Source organism: Cyprinodon tularosa, unplaced genomic scaffold (assembly GCF_016077235.1).
Source record: "Cyprinodon tularosa strain WSP-4 unplaced genomic scaffold, ASM1607723v1 ctg69, whole genome shotgun sequence".
Taxonomy (NCBI): domain Eukaryota; kingdom Metazoa; phylum Chordata; class Actinopteri; order Cyprinodontiformes; family Cyprinodontidae; genus Cyprinodon; species Cyprinodon tularosa.
In genome coordinates, this window is record NW_024039440.1 from 2,417,403 (window position 1) to 2,436,766 (window position 19,364).

The 19,364-nt window shown below is 38.8% G+C and overlaps 1 protein-coding gene across 1 annotated transcript; it reads right to left on the reverse strand.

Annotated features, from left to right (window-relative positions):
- Positions 1–37: 37 nt before the first annotated feature.
- dhx40 (DEAH (Asp-Glu-Ala-His) box polypeptide 40) lies at positions 38–13,386 on the reverse strand. Its single transcript, XM_038267960.1, has 17 exons — positions 13,041–13,386; positions 8,256–8,401; positions 8,050–8,169; positions 7,726–7,962; positions 7,572–7,638; positions 5,857–5,988; positions 5,669–5,768; positions 3,644–3,730; positions 3,375–3,557; positions 3,217–3,297; positions 2,969–3,126; positions 2,701–2,815; positions 2,508–2,616; positions 1,906–2,000; positions 1,752–1,821; positions 1,432–1,660; positions 38–240 (listed from the first exon to the last, which is right to left on the reverse strand). The coding sequence occupies exons 1-17, from the start codon at positions 13,210–13,212 to the stop codon at positions 119–121; spliced, it is 2,223 nt and encodes a 740-aa protein (XP_038123888.1). The 5' UTR covers positions 13,213–13,386; the 3' UTR covers positions 38–118.
- Between the last annotated feature and the right edge of the window lie 5,978 nt (positions 13,387–19,364).

The window sequence follows — 19,364 nt, forward strand, 5'->3', positions numbered from 1 at the left end:
CACTGAAAGTCTCATAAATAAACTGCAAGACAGGCAATTTATTATTATTTTTTTATTTAAAAAAGCATTTATTAAAAACTAAATGCAAACATCTAAAATTGACAATTTCGGCTTAGTGTCAAAGAGCTTTCCTTTGCTCTCTCTGCTGCTTCCTTTGCAGGTAGCGGGCCCGAGCATCACTGACACTGTCTTCAGTGTTGCGTTTCTCCAGCTTCTTCATCACATCTTCAGCAGAAGCCTCTGAGGAACGACATAATAATGGAGTATTAGGCAAACTGAAGCACTTTAATTGCTCACATTTATTCAGACAAATAGAAGTTCCTGAAACAAGATTTCAGTTGAGCAGAAATCTAATGGGTGCACCTGCTTTGACCAACACAAACTGTAAAGCCGACCCTCTCTAAGAAAACTAGATAACATCAAGGTACCCAACAAGGGAGCCCTGCAGATGACAGTGAGGGGAGCTAAACAACTGACTAAGTCTTCAACAGGGGGTCCGCGACCCCTAGGGGGTCCAAAGCGGTACTGCATGGGGGTCTTGAAAGTTTTGGTTGATTACTTTTTTTATATATTCCCTTCTGCAATTTTTTCCACTAATTGAAATGTTTTTAAATACACATTAACATGAATTCAACACACTGTAGTAAACAGATAAATGGAGGCAGAAGATTATTCAGCGACACACAGGAGCTCTTTCAACCTGGGCACCGTTTCATTCACAACACGTGTTCCATCAACCAGGAATCAGAAATACTTTAATAATCCCAGGACGAAATTACTTTCATTACATTTCTTCATCTGTAATGGAGTGACTATAGGACCAGTTTGATATAAAACAATTTCATACAATATATAAAATCAGGGGGTCCCCATTCCATCTCGCCATCAGTTTGGGGGTCTTTGGCCTGGAAAACATTGAAGACCCCCTGTTCTAAGAAATAATCATTTTGAATTGTTGGTGTCAGATGAACAGTACTAATATATGTAAAGCCAAACCAAGAAGCTGATAACACACCTTACTGCTTTGAATTGGTAAAATCTGTTTGTTCTTTAAGAACATTTCATCTGCTCTGGATTTATGCATCTTTGTTTATTCTGTATTTTTTATTAATTTTTTTTGAAAAATGTGTTGTGGATCCGAGAAACAAACAAATGCCCTCTTGCTTTCCATTTATAACACTGCATGAAAAGAAAATTTATCTTTACAACACACAGAATCCACAATAAAATGCTTGCTTTTAGAGCTGAATATGGCCCCGAAAACTTTGAGGGGAAAAAATACAATACTGCAGAATATTTTTATATTAGCATGACCTAATTGAAATCAAAAAGTAAAATATTCTACTCTTCATTTCTAATCCCATTTAACTCAACCAGAAATTATAAAAATAACAGGGAAAAGCTTTTGAAACATATTATATCTATGAACACCTTGTTGTCTTTTGGCTGCTTCCTTGCTCTCCCATTTCACCATCTCGTCTTCCGTAACTTCTTGTCTTGCCACACTGCTCAGCTCATACACATCCACCTCATGGAGTTTAGGTAACAAATCCTTAACCCACTCGTAGCGAATAGGACAGACCGTCCTGATGTATGTCTTTGAGGTCACCAGCACATCATGGAAAATGACCCAGTTCAGCTCAGCTTCCTGCTCAAACAACTTAAAAAATGCATAGAAAGACACTGTGAACTAATAAGTTCTTTTGTTTGTTTTAATGTGAAATATAGAATAAGAAAATAGAATTGCTTACTGATGATGACGGATGGACATGAACCATTGATCCATGGCCATCCATTGTGCAAAACACTTTTCCAATGGACCTAATGAGGAAAAATAAATGAAGCTCCAAACTAAATCTGAACAACAGGAAACACTGTCCCAGCTTGTAATTGTATTGGTGATACCTTCTGGCAACATTGGTGAAGTATCCTGAGCACAGGCATCGTCTCAAGAGTTCACTTTTATTCCCGTCAAAAGTTTCAGTGGGGAAATCTCTCCTCTGAAACACAAGAGTGGCAAACCAAAGAAAAAGAATTACACCTCACAGGAATTTGAACACATGAACTGTGTTTTTAATTTTATTTTATTATTACTACTGCAGCAGTTAGACAAATTCAGAGTTCATAGTGATTAAAAAAGAGAAATATAAACCCGGGTATAATTGTTTACAATTTTGAAGAAACCAATACAAACAATCTGTTATCACATGGAATAAGAGCAACACCTTTCTCATTCTATTACTATTATTATTGTATTTTTAAAAAGAAGAAAAGCATATTTTGAACTGAGAGAAACAGAATTTGGCTACAACCGAGGCCAAACATAAGCATTAATGCATCCTATAATCTCTGAGGTATCTAGTTCCTCCTTTTTCTTGTTGAATTAAAAAGGGATGACATCCAGAGAGCTTGTCACATTTGCCCTGCTCTGTTTTTAGACTTCTTTTTTTTTTACTGTGAAATATTTATTAGGCAGCATGCTTCGGTAAGTGACCTGGACCTTGTACCTGCTGGAGGCGCAGAAGGATCTCTCTCAGCTGAGTCTCCACACTAAAAGCCGACTTCAGCGCCCTCCAATGGATCCAGTTCTCTTTGCACCAGGCTGAAGGCCTGTCACTGCAGAGTGGGGGGAAGCAGGGGGGTATTTTAACATAGTGGGGTATTTTAGTTGTAAAGCACTTTGCGATGTCTTTTCCTTACCTGGATTTGCAGGAGTTAAACACACAAAGAAGAGTGGCGAAATCATTGATGCTGCCTGTTTTTTCCGCCAGTGCTCGGTGCTTCTTAGCTGCCTCTTTCTGTTTGTCGGGGTGACCTACAGAGAACCATAAAAGAAAAATCCCATGACTTTATTTCACACCTCTTGATACTTCAGCACAGATTTTCCAAAGACAGTGGCGTGCACTCGGTAAACGTGCTTCTAATGTTCTCCAAGTTACACTTCTACGTTAAAACAAAAGCAGCAGACCAGGCCTGATGAAGATGTTCTCCACAGACAGCATGGCGGCCACAGGGAGGAGCAGGTCCTGGCAGCCCAGGGACGCAGATTTGAGCAGAGCCCTGGTGAGACCCGGGTGCAGGGGGAATTCCACCATCAGCTCCCCAAGCTTGGTTACTTTACCTCTCCTGTATCAGAAAGATAACTGCTCACATGAGGTACGGCAGATTTTCAGATGTAGTTGTCTGGAGAACCAGAAGATGGATGTTAACACTCACCTGTCTATTGCATCAAACTGGTAGAGTTGCTTTAATGCCTCGAGAATAAACCTTTCCTCTGGACAGTCCAGATAAGGAAACCTGGACAAAATAATCATTTTCTGTTGAATCATTTATCAACCCAACGTGAAAATCTAACAAAGAATCAAACAGCGTACCTGATGACATCATGAACCCCAAGGCACTTAAGGGTGAGGATCACAGCAGTCAGACTTGTCCTCTGAATCTCAGGAATTGTATATTCAGGCATGCACTTCTCCCAGAATTCCTTGGTATAGATCCGAAAGCACTTTCCGGCAGAGGTTCTCCCAGCTCGGCCTGCTCTCTGTTGAGCCTCACTCCTGATCAGAGGAGATCCGCCCAGAATCCAACTTAATCCCAGTCCATACACACTTTTTTCAAGGAAAGGTTTACTTTCTGAACTCACTTTGAGATTGGCACCACCTCCAACACGTCCATGCCCACCCTGGAGTTGTGATTGAGCTGCTTTACAAAGCCGCTGTCAACAATGTACCTACATGGAAAAAAAGAAAAGAAATAATGAAATCCGTTTGATTCAAGCAAACCCTATTCGCTTCGTCTTATAAAAGACCCACCAGCCAAGCTTTCACGGAGCCAGTAGAGAGAGAGCAAATATGTCAGTGGTGCTCCTGCCTGTTAACAGTGGGTCAGGATTTACTTTTAGGCCAAATAACAAGGGTTTAAAAGATATCCTGAGGTTTTAAAATTAACCTTAACCCAAGCAGTAAGAGAATAGACTAGTCTGAGGGTGGAAGAGCAGCCAAACACATTGGTCAGCAGGATATTGTGTAAGCTTTTAGAGGACCTGTTTCCTGCAAATAAATGATTAAATAATGCTTTCAGCACTATATGGCATTAATTTGTTATGAAATATTGTTTCCTTCCAGCCCCAAAGAGAAACACTTAAGTGAAAGGTGAAGGCGCCTCTCCCTGTCTGGGCGCTCCCCATTTCATGACATCGCTGTATCACAACACTTTAAACTGGGGTCATTTTCACAACTTAAGGCCAAAACACAGGTTGAGTGCGACTATTTTAATCTCCGATCAGATTTTTTTCCCATGTCGCACACATAGCCTAGAAAGGCAGCACGGGCAGATCTGCTATTTTTTATTTCTGTGCTATACAAAAATGAAAACAATTTCCCACATTTAACTTGGACATATTATGAAAAGTCATAAAAAGACAAATTAACAGATTTTATTTTGTATTTTCCCACTAAGCGGATGTGTTTTACTTTGTAAAGGCGTCTCGCTTCCTGTCAGATCCATGAAATTTCCGCTGAATTGCTGCGTGGACTGCCTAAAATAGACCGGAGGTCTATCTCAGTCGGACCTACTCAAGCCCCCTTGATTAAAATCGTGTCGGGTCGGATCATACCCTTTGACTTTAAATGAACGCCAACTGCCACAACCTCATCCGACACGATTTCCTGTCAGATCAGACTCAAAATTGATGTCTTCTGGCCTTCAGACAATAGCTAACAAAAAAAGTTTCTGCTCTGTGCAGATGAGCAGCTAAAGAGCCACTTCATCATGATTTCACTCTATCTCACCCTCCCAGATCAAAGAAAGTAGACATTAACCACAGAGGGGTTAAGGTAGGTGCTTCCTGGAGGGAATTTGAAGTAGTAATCAGAAGGCAGAGAATGGATGCTACTCAGATAGCTCATCAGGATTAGTCAGAGAAACACGCATCAAGCAAAAAAAAAAAAAAAACACTTTGTACATGATTTGGATGAGGGAAAGGCATTAGAAAAAAGTTAAAAGCTAAAAAAGAATTGTTTTTGGAAGATATAGGCTATTGATGAAAAATAAAAATGGAGTTTACAAGCTAAAATTGATCAGTTTGAATCATGGGAAAGATCCTTTAGTTAATCATTCTTTTCTTACACATCCTGTCATTGCAGAGATCAACACACATCTGCCTCAATTTAGTGCCATGTTTTTGTCTTTCTTATTTTAAAGAATAGTTATAAAGCCTTAGTTCACCCATTTCAAAACAGGGGATTGTTAAGCTTTCCAATGTTGGTATTTATATCTGTAAAGGCACAACTACTTGTTTTTCTCTTTTTAAAAGATTTTCAAATTAAACATATTGGTTTTTTTTACTGTATGATCAGGCAATAAAAGATAAATTATCTAAATGATTTCCACACATCTTTACCTGGCAAGTTAATCTGGGGCAGTTCAAAGCCTGGCTCGAAACAAGATTATTAGATTACAGACAACTAAGGATGTCCTAACAGTGGATGGGGTAAAGGTAAAGATCTAGGATGAAAACTGATGTAATTCTATATCAAACTAAATGTCTCATTACTGAAAATTTTGAAAAAAAAAAGATGTTTAAAAAGGTAAAAGAGTTGACTGATATTTTATAAGAACCTAAAGTGTAATTTTTTGGTGAACTACCATTTAAACAAGCTTGACTTACTTAATCCCATTGATGGTGAGGGATGTTGCTGCGATGTTTGTGGCTACCACACACTTTCTGATTCCAGGAGGCGGTGGCTGAAAGATCTGCCTCTGCTGATCTGGAATAAAAAACAGAATCAGGATCTTAAGATCACATTGGCGTCCTTTAAATACCGACAATCTACAGATTTTCATGACGGGTTATACCAGTGGGCATCGATCCATAGAGAGGTAAAATGAGAAGTCCCTCCACTGTTCGGTCCTGCACATCATAGCGATAGTCTATGTTTTCAGCTTTTTCAAACAACAAGTCACAGGCATGCTCGATTTCTGACTGGCCTGCAGAACACAGAGAAGTTTATGAGCAGAAAAACATTACTGTCATATACTTCAGCTTATGTTATTGAAATTAAGTGTCATATAATTGTGAGGTGGAAAAAAAACCCAAGCAGGTTTAATCAAAGCCTATAAAATGTTGCAATAATATTCAGTCTCCATGTGAACTCTGTAGCCTTTATTATTGCGTGTATGTCATGGTTGCCTGTTTTTTTTTGCATCTGCACACTGACATTAAAGTTTATCCAGTGACAAAATGAATTTAACTCAAATACATCTAATTTTTCCCCAAGATTTACTCTCCTAAATGCAGAGGTGTCAAGTAACAAAGTACAGATACTTTGTTACTGTACTTAAGTACACTTTTTAGGTATCTATGCTTTACTCCATCACTTATTTTTCTTCCTATTTCTGACTTCTACTCATTACATTTTCACACAAGTAACTGTACTTTCCATTCCTTACATTTTTAAAACAAAAGTTACTTGTTACTCTTGGCTTCGGTTAAACTTTTTATGAATATTTATTTCACGTCATGTGCGCCATCCAATGCAGATCATTGACGCCATACACATCTAGTGAAAACTAGTGTAATTAGATGAGTCATATATCGTAAACACTTCAAACTGCCAACGTGAATTGTCTATGCCATGCTACAATATCGGATTCAGAAAAAGATGTTGAAATGTCTGCAAGGTCGGACACAGGCGAGAGCGTATCGGGAGATGGAGACCAACAAGACCTCCCTCATCCTTGGCCCTATCTCAAAGAACTTTTCGAAATAGTCGAAACATTGAGCTTTCAACTCATAAAGGGACATCTGGCTGTTTTTTTAAAAGGTTACTTTATACTTTAAGTAGTTTTTGGAGCACATACTTTTCACTTTCACTTGTGTAAAGAGGTCAAGTAGATACTTCAACTTTAACCAGAGTGTTTTTAAACTGCAGTATCTATAATTCTACTTAAGTAACATATGTGTGTACTTTTGACACCACTGCCTAAATGTGGTGTCAAAGAGTTAAGTTGCATGTTCCAAGAGTTAAGTTGGATTTAGGTCAAGATTTTGTCTTTAGGTTAGCTGATCTGCTGGAAGACAGCCCTAGACCCCCGTCACAAGAGATTTAATTCATTAAGTGTATTTGTTTTTTTTCATCCAAGGAATGTCTAGTATTTAGCTCCACCCATAGTCCAAGAAAGTCCTGCCCACAGCAAAATGGTGCCGTCATATTTGAGACATTGGTGTGCTTTGTATTAGCAAGTCAAAAAAAAAAAAAAGTAACTTTGGCCTCATCTAATGTGATTACCTTGTTCCATATTTTTGGTGTGCCCCGTGAATTTCACACAGCAGAAGGAAAATTGTCAATTCTTTACATTCTTCTATAAAGGAAATACATTTTTGAAGAGCCCAACTCATAGTTCCTGTTAAAGATTCTTCCACATAATCTGTGGATCCTGCAGCTTCTCTTACTTTCAATGCTTCTCTGGTTACTGTTCTCCTTTCATAGCATATAGATATTTTAAAGTTTGTTGGTGAAAGCACGGACACCTTTGCAAATCTAAAATGAATGGCAACTATCACTACTTGCCTGTTAGAAACACCAGAATATCACCGGCTTTTTCACTGATGTGCACGTCCAGCGCCACTTTTACCACCTGTGAAGCAGATAGTCAAATAGAATAAAAAGAAATTATAAAAAAAGGAGGAACAAACAGAAACCAAACATGAATGAGTCAACATACCTCTTTGACATAAAAGTTCCTTTCAACATCTTTTGGCCCTACAGCCGAGCCGAACGTGCACGTCACAGGGAACACCCTACCAGGAATTTCAAAGACCGGACAGTTGTTGAAAAAAGCTGAAAGTTTATCACTTTCTAAAGTGGCGGACATTACCACCACTTTAAGGGGAAATGATCGTCTCTTAGCGGCTTCAGCAGGGTCAGAGAAAACGTTCTTTAGTAAACCCAGAAGGATGTCCTGCAGTGAGAAAAACAATAGGGGGGGCGGGGATCAAGCACAGCTCTGCAGCTCCTGTATCGCTCCTACAGAGTACCATAAACTTACAGTGTTCAAGCTGCGTTCATGGACTTCATCTAGAATCACCACACTGTACTGAGAAAGTGAGGGATCTGCTAAGACTTCTCGGAGCAAACATCCATCTGTCATGTACTTCACCGCCGTTTCCTGCAACAGACAGGTTTTATTATCATTCCCAACCAAAATTATTGTAGACTTTATTTTTTTTATGTAAGAAAATACTAATAACTCACCTGGGAAGTGCAGTCATCAAACCGCACCTGGTATCCCACCTCTCTACCCAGAGTGCACTTCATCTCCTGAGCGACCCTCTGAGCTACAGTGATGGCAGCCACACGGCGAGGCTGGGTGATGCCAATTTTTCCATTCTTACAAAAACCTACCCGCAAAGAGAAGGTCAAAAACATTATTAAAAAACTTCTTAGTTTACCACATAAAAATGAATGGATCAAAACAAATGAGTTGTAAGAGAAGAGCCGCCAAAAAAAGCTATCAGTACGACAACAGTAGGGACACACAGATATCCAGCTGATATTTTAGGCTGATAGTATTTTGTTTTTTTCTTGTTACAGTACCAACAAGAAAAAGAACGTGCAAACACTGGGAAATTCATTAGTGCAATGACTTAACATCACATGATGCACATATATTGGCTTTTCCCTCCTCTTTGATATCTATTGTTCATTTTTTGCTTAAGTGTTTTTTTTTCTTGGAGACGTGTAATATTTGTTCTAATTCTTCAATTTTTATTGTGTTGGCTGCACATATCAGGAAACTGTTAGACAGATCTTTAAACCACAGTTTATAACACTTGAGTTGTTATACTACATAGAGACTTTGAGAAAGGTCAAAAATACCCTCACATCACTGAGTGTTATACCATTTAAAGTCCCAATTATATCAAAAATGTTGTTTGCAGCAAACCTGGTGTTTATCCTTAGACTCAATTGTATTTATACCTTGGGATTAGTCCTTCAGGAAAATTCTGGTTCCAGTAGCTTATATAGAGTAGAAAGTGTTAAAGATAGATGCCATTAAAGATAAATGTACAACAGACAATATAAAAAGAGTATATATAGTACAAAAAGGCATAAAAAAGAAAAAAGTTGCAATGTCCTGGAATATGTTTCCCTTGGATATAAAAATAGCTGCACAGTAGAGAGCTAAGGGAAGACTACAAGGTAGTTGACTTGGATTATTGCACTTGTACTGCAGAGATGTACTGACTTTATAAAATACGTAAAAAATTACACACGCTACACAGTAGTTGGCATGTGTTATGTGCAAGTGTGTTAAATTATTAGAAAAGGAGAGTTATCCAGGGCTGATATCTGACATGTACTTCTCCATCAGGGTTGTCTAAGCAGTACTCATGATGCAAAAGCTTGTTATTTAGATCGGCATTGTATTCTTATTTAAACCCATTTTACTTTATCAAATCCAAGACAAGTTTTAAGGGACTGAGATCTGCTGATGGTGACTTCATCGAGTTAGTCTGAGATTGATTGAGCTTTGTGATGTCATTTATCCTGCTCCATGTAGCCAGACACCAAAATCCCCGCACCACTATTACCTGAATGTTGCTAACATAACAGTAGCAAGTAAGAACAATACTTTATAAGTCTGGTGAACCGGTGAAAATTTGATCCTGTTTCCTGGTCTTTGTTGCAAACTACATCTAATGTATTAAATTGCAGCAATGTGATTGGCTGATTTCAGACTTTAGGTCAGGGGTCTTCAAGGTTTCCAGGCCAAGGACCCCCAAACTGATGGAGAGATGAAGCGGGGCCCCCTCAATATACACTATATTGCCAAAAGTATTTGCTCACCCATCCAAATTATTGGAATCAGGTGTTCCAATCACTTCCATGGCCACAGGTGTATAAATTCAAGCACCTAGGCATGCAGACTGTTTTTACAAACATTTGTGAAAGAATGGGTCGCTCTCAGGAGCTCAGTGAATTCCAGCGTGGAACTGTGATAGGATGCCACCTGTGCAACAAATCCAGTCGTGAAATTTCCTCGCTCCTAAATATTCCACAGTCAACTGTCAGCTGTATTATAAGAAAATGGAAGTGTTTGGGAACGACAGCAACTCAGCCACGAAGTGGTAGGCCACGTAAACTGACGGAGCGGGGTCAGCGGATGCTGACGCGCATAGTGCGAAGAGGTCGCCAACTTTCTGCAGAGTCAATCACTACAGACCTCCAAACTTCATGTGGCCTTCAGATTAGCTCAAGAACAGTGCGCAGAGAGCTTCATGGAATGGGTTTCCATGGTCGAGCAGCTGCATCCAAGCCATACATCACCAAGTGCAATGCAAAGCGTCGGATGCGGTGGTGTAAAGCACGCCGCCACTGGACTCTAGAGCAGTGGAGACGCGTTCTCTGGAGTGACGAATCGCGCTTCTCCATCTGGCAATCTGATGGACGGGTCTGGGTTTGGCGGTTGCCAGGAGAACGGTACTTGTCTGACTGCATTGTGCCAAGTGTAAAGTTTGGTGGAGGGGGGATTATGGTGTGGGGTTGTTTTTCAGGAGCTGGGCTTGGCCCCTTAGTTCCAGTGAAAGGAACTCTGAATGCTTCAGCATACCAAGACATTTTGGACAATTCCATGCTCCCAACTTTGTGGGAACAGTTTGGAGCTGGCCCCTTCCTCTTCCAACATGACTGTGCACCAGTGCACAAAGCAAGGTCCATAAAGACATGGATGACAGAGTCTGGTGTGGATGAACTTGACTGGCCTGCACAGAGTCCTGACCTCAACCCGATAGAACACCTTTGGGATGAATTAGAGCGGAGACTGAGAGCCAGGCCTTCTCGTCCAACATCAGTGTGCGACCTCACAAATGCGCTTCTGGAAGAATGGTCAAAAATTCCCATAAACACACTCCTAAACCTTGTGGACAGCCTTCCCAGAAGAGTTGAAGCTGTTCTTGCTGCAAAGGGTGGACCGACGTCATATTGAACCCTATGGATTAGGAACGGGATGTCACTTAAGCTCATATGTGAGTCAAGGCAGGTGAGCAAATACTTTTGGCAATATAGTGTATATTAAGGGTGCTCCGATCAGGATTTTTGGGGCCGATCACCGATTGCTGAAAGCAGTATTGGTTGATACCGATCACCGATCACCAGTAACCGATCACTGGGTCTATCTGAAGCCTTCTATTTATCATGTAATATATTCAATTTTAATAGTCTTAACAAAAATGTATAGGTATTAAAATTAACAGAAGATAATGTATTGAATTGTCAACTGTATACTTTTATTAACAGGAAACGTTCAACATTTGACTTCCTTAGAAAGATCTTAAACAGCTTAGAGCTTAACAAATAAGCCTTACTTCTAAATAAGACACAAAAAATCTGTCATTGTTAATTTACACAAACTTAAAGTGCAGAGCAAAGAAAACAAAATCAAATGTTTTGGGATGCCATGATAAAAAGGCATAAGGTATGTATTTTAGGCTTGTCCTGCGGTAATTAACTGAAAATAGAAGCCATGATAGAACAGTAACACATCTTGAGATAATATATCAGTAATTCTGGCTTTTTGTCCTAGCTCAAAATCTAAAATGTCCTTCTAATCACTGCAGACATTTTTCAGTAGTAATAAAGTTTTGTAAATTTCAAATAAGTGCTAACTTTAAATGTTCTTTTAGCTCCTTTAAATCTACATACATTTAAAGTGCACAGCATGGAAAACATGAGTCAATGAGAAAGAAAGAAGAGGAAAAGAGATTAGTAAAGCCATTTCTCTTAAAGTTTACTTGTTAAGAATCAATGGCAGATTTTTCTTTAGAAATATAAGCATCTCTGCATTTTTGGCAGACAGCTTGTTCCTCTTCTCATCTACAATATTCCCTGCTGTGCTAATAAGTCGCTCACTATCTACACTTGTGTGCGGAGCACAGAGGTAGGCTTTGGCTGCTTGTGCGAGAGCGGGGAAACGACTTTTATTGTCTCGCCAAAAAACAAGCGGCTGTCCGCTCCGTGGGATGACTGGCTCTGATAGGTAGAGGTTCATGATGTTGAGCTGCTGATGTCACCGCCACCATGTTCCCCATCCTTATCCAACAACGCAGCATACATAGCGTGTAAGGAGCCAGCTCGTGGTACTTTCTCTGGGGGCTCGGTGCCAGTCGCTTCCAAACTTGCCTCACCACAAGAAAACGGACCGTCCGTTTTCTTCTTCTTCCCCACTTCCAGTCGCATACTGATGCAGAGCAACTACAGCGCCCCTAGAGGAATCGGATGAGTGAATTCAACAAGTAGTGCGTCTCATCGGCCCATCTGATCGGCCTTTATATAAACCGCCGATCAAACTATGTAAAGCCTTTATCGGCCGATAACGATCGGTGACCGATCAATCGGAGCACCCTTATTATATATGTTATATGAAATTGTGTTATATCAAACTGGTCCTATAGTCACTATTACATGTGGATGTCTGATTGAACGAAAGTAATGTGGCCCTGGGATTATTAAAGTACTTTCGATTCTGATTCCTGGTTGATGGGACAGATGTTGTGAATGAAACGGTGCCCAGCATGTAAGAGCTCCTGTGAGTCGTTGATTGTGTGGATTGATGACTGAAATACATCTTCTGCCTCCATTTATCTGTTTACTATAGTGTGCTGAATTCATGTTAATATGTATTTAAAGACATTTCAATTAGTGGAAAAAATTGCAGAGGGGAAAAAAATAAAAAAGTCTAATTAACCCAAACTTTCTCGACCACCATCCAGTACCTCTGTTGACCCCATAGGGGTCGCGGACCCCCTGTTGAAGACCTACGCATTAGGTAAACTTCCCAGTTGTTTCTTAGAAAGTAGTTGAGAGTAAACTACTCCTCACGTTTCTATTATTTGAAATTTTCTACTTCTGCCATTCATTGCTTACATATGCTGTTTCATCATTTAGTTTAAGAGGATCTCTAGACCACATATGTGACTCTTTACCTTCAGTTGGACCCCAACCCTAACATTGGTAACCGGTGTATTTTCAGCATCTTACCTGCCTCATGCAGGTACTGTGGAAGCTGTGTGGTTTTCCCGCTTCCAGTCTCACCGGTGACTATGAGGAAGGGGCTTTTTCTGACCGCCTGAACCAGCTTGTTTTTATGCTGATAGATTGGCAAATGCTTCGGCTCGCTGTCTTTTACCGCGAGCCGCGTTGGTTTGGACATGGCCGACAGCTTTTACAAGCGAGTAACAGACAAAGAGAGAAGCATTGACCTCAAACTGCAGAACCTAGCTTTAGTTTGTACAAAAACAAAATCCGACAGTGTCTGAATTTTAGGAAACAGTCGTTGAAAAGACGACAGGCGACATGATTCCTGGTTAACTTCCGTACACCAACCTGTTCTCCAATCCTATTGGCTCCTTTGGGACCTCGTGACATGGAAGTACCCACCAAAATAAAAGACTTAAAACGTTTTGAAAATTATCCATTTAAAGCACGCCTGAAGTTATGCTATTAACCAATAATTAACAAACTGGGTTATATTTTTAAGAGAAGTTAACATACAGTTCTTTGGTGCTGCACAATGGCAGCCCACTGCTCCTCAAGGGGATGGGTTACACGAAGAGGTAAATTTCTCCAATGTGAGATCAATAAAGTTCAATTATTATTGTAAAAGTCACTCCAAACAGATATCTGATGAGGGTACCAGGTGTCCAAAAGTGACTGGCAGGTTTGCAGTACAGAAGGTGTACAAAAGAATGAAAGACAAAAAGAAAAGAGCACTAAGTTGGAGGGCTGTAAGCCACTGTGACCATGCAGATCGGCATCTTTAAAAATAAAAACTAATCTAAACCGAACGGTTGCCTCTCTGGCTGTATGTTTAGGGTCTTATTTATCTTTTTTTCCCCCTTTTTGCTAAAAGTTGAGCTTTCACACTTTTATAAGCCTAACTTTATTATTTATATTATTTTCTATTTTTTTAAAGGATCACCCTATATACCAGCCATCATGTTACATCTCATGTCACCCTTACCGTCCCTACTATAAAAAAAAAAGCATCCCCGCATCATAATGCTGCTACCACTTCTTACTGTATTTTTTAAAGCTCTGTAAGGTGTGTTTTTTTATGCTACAAAAGTTCAAGTTTCCCTACGGACTGAAGCACCTCCCTCCACATGTTTGCAGAAACTATTTGTAGTAAGCTTCAACTGACTTCTTTCAACATTTCTTTTTTAATACCCATTCACAAAAGCAGATTCGTGGAATGCATAGCTATCTCTCCAACAAATTCCCACTCCTGTGGATCTTCATGGAGGTTCATATGAGCCTTCTGGCTGCTGCCGTTATCACTGTCCTTACCTTCCCTTTTTTTATACACATTTTAATCATACCCGTTTCCATGATCTGTAAATAATCCATCAACATTAAAGCTTTTTCTAACCGTTAAATAAAAGGTATATATTTGTTAGGGGAAAAAATGTCAGATGGTTTTCTCAGAAAAAAAAAGGTGCTTTTTTTTCAGTTCAAAACAGTGACTGAAGCTTGGCAAATAAATATGACTGGAACTTGTTTTTGTGCTTTTCAATTAATATTTACAGCTGATACAGAAGAGGTCCACCTGAAATGACACTAGGAAAGTCTTTCTGTGTTACTCCTGTAATTGATGAGACTCTTTTCTGTTTAAGCTTTCCTGCAAACCAGAAGACCAGTGTCATTTTTACATGTACAACTGATCTTGATACCAAAAGAGAAAAGTGATTTTTCCAGATATAGATTTAAAGGTGTTTTTTTGTTTGTTTTTTTTGTCTGCTTACCTATACAGTGTTGTAGGCAGTTTGGTTCTTTACAGATTTCTATATTGCAGTAGAAATACACCTGTTGGCAATATGTAATATCCTCACAAACATGATTTGATAATATTAGACCTATTCATTTCCTTATATATAATAAATACCTGATTCTGAAAATGTTGACGGTTTCACAAAAGAGCTGGACAACAAACCATTTGTGAAAGGAGGGATTTGCCATTTCCTCCACAGAGAAGGGCAAAGTTTGTTTTTGTGCTTTTCAATGAATAACGGTTCCTGCTAACAGTCTAGAAAGTCTTTCCAAAGCAGTCATTCACCTTCTCACACACTGATGTTGGCAAGCTACACTGTAGCCACAGCTGCCCTGGGGCACACTGACATTACTGAGGCTGCTGTATTTAGACACCCCCGGGCCTTTTAGAATAGAATTGAATAGAATAGAAAATCACTTTATTGTCCCACAATGGGGAAATTCTAGTGTTTACAGCAGCAACAAGATTTTAGAAAAAAATGGTCACACAAACCTGGACCTTAGAAAAGTGTATAAGAAATTAAACCAGCATATTATTTAACTGAATAAGGTGCAAAATCTGTGCAAAATCAGCATGAATTTAACAACTTATTGAGGTTTTTGGGAACAGTGGTGGTTATAGAGTATTACAGCTGCTGGGAGGAAGGATCTGAGATACACTCGCTGGTGTATTTAGGGTGCAGCAGTCTGTCACTGAAGGTGCTCTCCAGTTGAGCAACAGCTTCATGCATGGAGTGGGAAACATTATTAAACAGAGATTTTAATTTAGTTAGGATCCTTTTGTTTCATATCTCCTGCACTGGGTCCAGAGGGCATCTATTTACTACAATCAGTGTTTGTTGGGCTATTCTATTCTGTATGTAAATTACTTTAGAAAGACAAAGAAAAAAAAATGTTTTGTAAATGTTAAAAAAAACTTGTTGAACTACGGTAATTGTCATTTTGAAGTATCCAAATGTATGCTACACTTTTCAGCACAATGCAGTCACCTTATGTGTGCAGTGATAAGAAAAACAAAAAACACATCAACAGCAGAACCAACTGCATCAACCTGGAGTTATCTGGATTTATTTTGTTGAACGAGATTAAGATAAGGTACAGAACTTTATGAGATATAACATAAACACTTTTACACTGAGGCCTAATTAAAGCCTTGGACCAGCTGTCTTATACATAAAAAATATGAAACCAGTCTTTTCTAAACCGTAGCATCATCTGAAACTTTGACCTTTGGCAAACCTCATTCCAGTCCTTAGTTTCCCCGTGCTGTTCAGTGCTGATGGGTAATATGATTTGCTTTGCTGAACTATAATATTCAGCTGAGTCATTTTAGTCCGAGCAAAACTACATCGCTCAGTCAGGCTAAAAGGCAAGAACAAGAAAACAGGAATTAACTAAAAGTTACAAAATAACCTTAAACTGTTGTTTCTTTCCCCTACTTACTTGAATGGAGTGTCACGAAATATGGCTCCTTTCTTTAAATGTTTACCCTTGACGATGACTAAGTAAATGATAATCCCATCTGCTCTCTGTAAGACAACACCCCCTTAAATAACCTTGAAATTGTTGTTAAACGATGGAAGGAGATTTATTTCTTACCAAAGAAAGGGTTCAACAATCTGTAAATGGAAAGCTAAATGTTACAGAGTCAGTGGATCTTTTATGTGGCAAACATTTCTGATCATGGTCTGAAATCCTGACGGTATCCAGGTTTCGAGGTGGAACTGTAGCATTCCTAGGAATGATGAGGTTAAATCCCCTTTTTGGTGCAGAAACCCTCCCTTGACTCGTATGGAATGTGATTTGTGTTTGGTTCTACAGAGAGAATGTCATCAGTAAACAGAAACACTAAATAAAATAATAATAATAATTTGTTTTTATTTGACAACCATTGGATAAAAGTTTTTTCTTTTTTATATATTGTTTATATTGTCAATATTGTACTCGATAACCTTATGATTTTTCTCCTTTTAGTTATGATTTAACTGTATGGCACTTTGGTTTCCTTGTGATTTTAAAGCATTTTCAAAAACAAAATACATGATAATGTCATCTTGTTTTGTAAAAGAAATGTAGTGTAGAAATAATCATCTGAAAAGTAAGTTCCTTTATTTTAAACCTTTTGGCCCCATAGTGCCTATGAAGAGAAATATTCAAGTTTTGCAATAGATTTGGATTCGATCTTGTAGTAAGCTTTGATTTAAACCATTCCAGTCCAATTCTGGTTGTATTTCATACACGCAAAATGTTCCCATTTGGAGTTTATTGTGAGATAAATAGTCTAAATATGCATTACCTCTATATATATATATATATATATATATATATATATATATATATATATATATATATATATATATATATATATATATATATATATATATATATATATATCTCAGTCCAGAAAAGTGCAGTTCTAGGAACAGCAAAGATACTGTGCATAACCTTTTAACCCTTTAAAGCCCGATCCAAGAATAAAACAAAACAAAAATTACTTTTTTTTGGTTTGAAGTCCTTATTTGGCCTTTTAACAAAATATATAAAAAGAAAAAACAGAAATAATCTTTTGATATTAATAATTTATTACTATGCGATAAGTTAAGATTATTTTTTGTGTAGTCTTCTGCCCTCTGTTATCAGGTATATCTGATTGTGTACAATAGGATTTTGAGCAAAGTTTTTACCATTAAATTATGCAAAAGGTGTCAGACACAAAACATTTCAGAAACCGTATGTATCAAATATGATACATTTGGCATTACAGGGTTAACCTCTCAGGCCTATGGTAGAGGACCAGAGGACGCGGAAAAAAGGGGAAGACCGCCTGCAGTGGGAGAGGAAGAGTTATATATATATATATATAACATGATACACTATTTCATGACACTAATGTCAACACAACTCTGTCTCTGCAATACACTGGATATACTATGCTCTCATTGCCATCTGGGCCAGTGGACCATGATAGATTGAGATTCTGGTAGCTAGCTGAACCCTGCACTAGCCAGTACTAATAGTAGAGGCCTAACAATATTTTTTAGAGTTCCACTATATATGAATTAGTTGGGAGAGTTCATAGAGGTATTCTGTCAATGCTGGCAGAAAGTAATATCAGACTTGCAACAAATGTCCACGTTAGTAGTCTACTTTCACTCTCACTGGATCTATCCACCCCAGTCTTTGAATGACTGCTTTGCCTTAATGAACAGCGGTATGAGCCGCCTGCCAGTAAAGAAGTAAGTTGGTCTGGGGGAAGGGGGTCTTGACAATGTTTTGGGGAGGCTTCAGCCCCTCAAAAATAGGCCAAAATACATCCATGATCCCCACCTTGGCTGTAAAACTGTTTTCCATGAGGTATTTAGAGTTCAGGATAGCAACTCTGCTAAAACAACACTGTATTCCCTGATCTGTGGGCTGTGTTTTTGGGTCTTTATGATGCTGCTTATTCATAAGTGATATCTAAAAATTTTCTTAAGTGAAAAGCTGAGATCAAATGACATGCTTACCGACCCAATTTTGTTTTTTAATCTAACTTCTCAGAGCAGCAGATTGCAGTTTATTTTAGGGTGAGATAAAGTGGGTTATATCCATATGCACGACCCTTAAAACATAAAAAAATCCTCATTAGCCTACCTTAACTACCTTGCTTAACAATTGCAATAAATTGAGTGGTTTTAAAGTAGAAAAATGTGAGTAGGTTAATGGATGTGCACTTTCCACCTTCTATGCTTTTGTTGCAGATTAGATGTAACGACTGAATAATCTTGGGTGGACTCCCGTCTGCAGGCCCCATGATGACCACAGTAAGACTCTTAATATACATCTGTTTTAAATATTTAAGGTAAAAAAAAACAGCTTAAATTTGTCCTTAGAGGCAAGTTAACCAACAGATGCAAATAGAGAGGTTAGAAGTTCACCATTCTTCTACAAAACACCCAGTGGAAGTGACTGTAAAGATGAAAAGGTTTGTTTCTCTAAGGAAGTAGTGGCAACGTCTTGCTACAGCAACAGCTTTGTAATATCCGCTGCGTTCATCTGCGTGACACAAACAAGCGCATTGAAAACCACAAGCATTAAAAACCATGAGCACTTCCAGGCCAAGTGTCACTGTAAATGCAATCACAGAATCTGACTCACCTTCTACATAAATGCTGAAGGGAAGATGGAGAAAATCCTCCTTTCAAATGTTCACAGACATGAAGTTGTCATGGCAAATCAGTGTGTTGTCGGTGGACGTAATGTGGAACGTTGGAGGATGTTGAACTGATGCAGCCAAAACTTCACGTTTCAGAAAAAGCAGTGATAGAGATAACAATACAGCTGAAATGTGTGTGTTTTTTTTTCTTTGCTGTTGCCTTACCAAGGCTCTATGCAAAAGGTAGAGCAGGTGGCTCTCATTCACTTTAATTTGCCCCAGGAGGCAAAGTCACAACAGCAAAGTGAGCTTGCTGGCTGTCATGTTAAATTTAGAGTGGTTTAGGAAGTGAGGTTTTACATAAAAGTTTAGTAAGACTAAATAAATAGTATTTATATCAG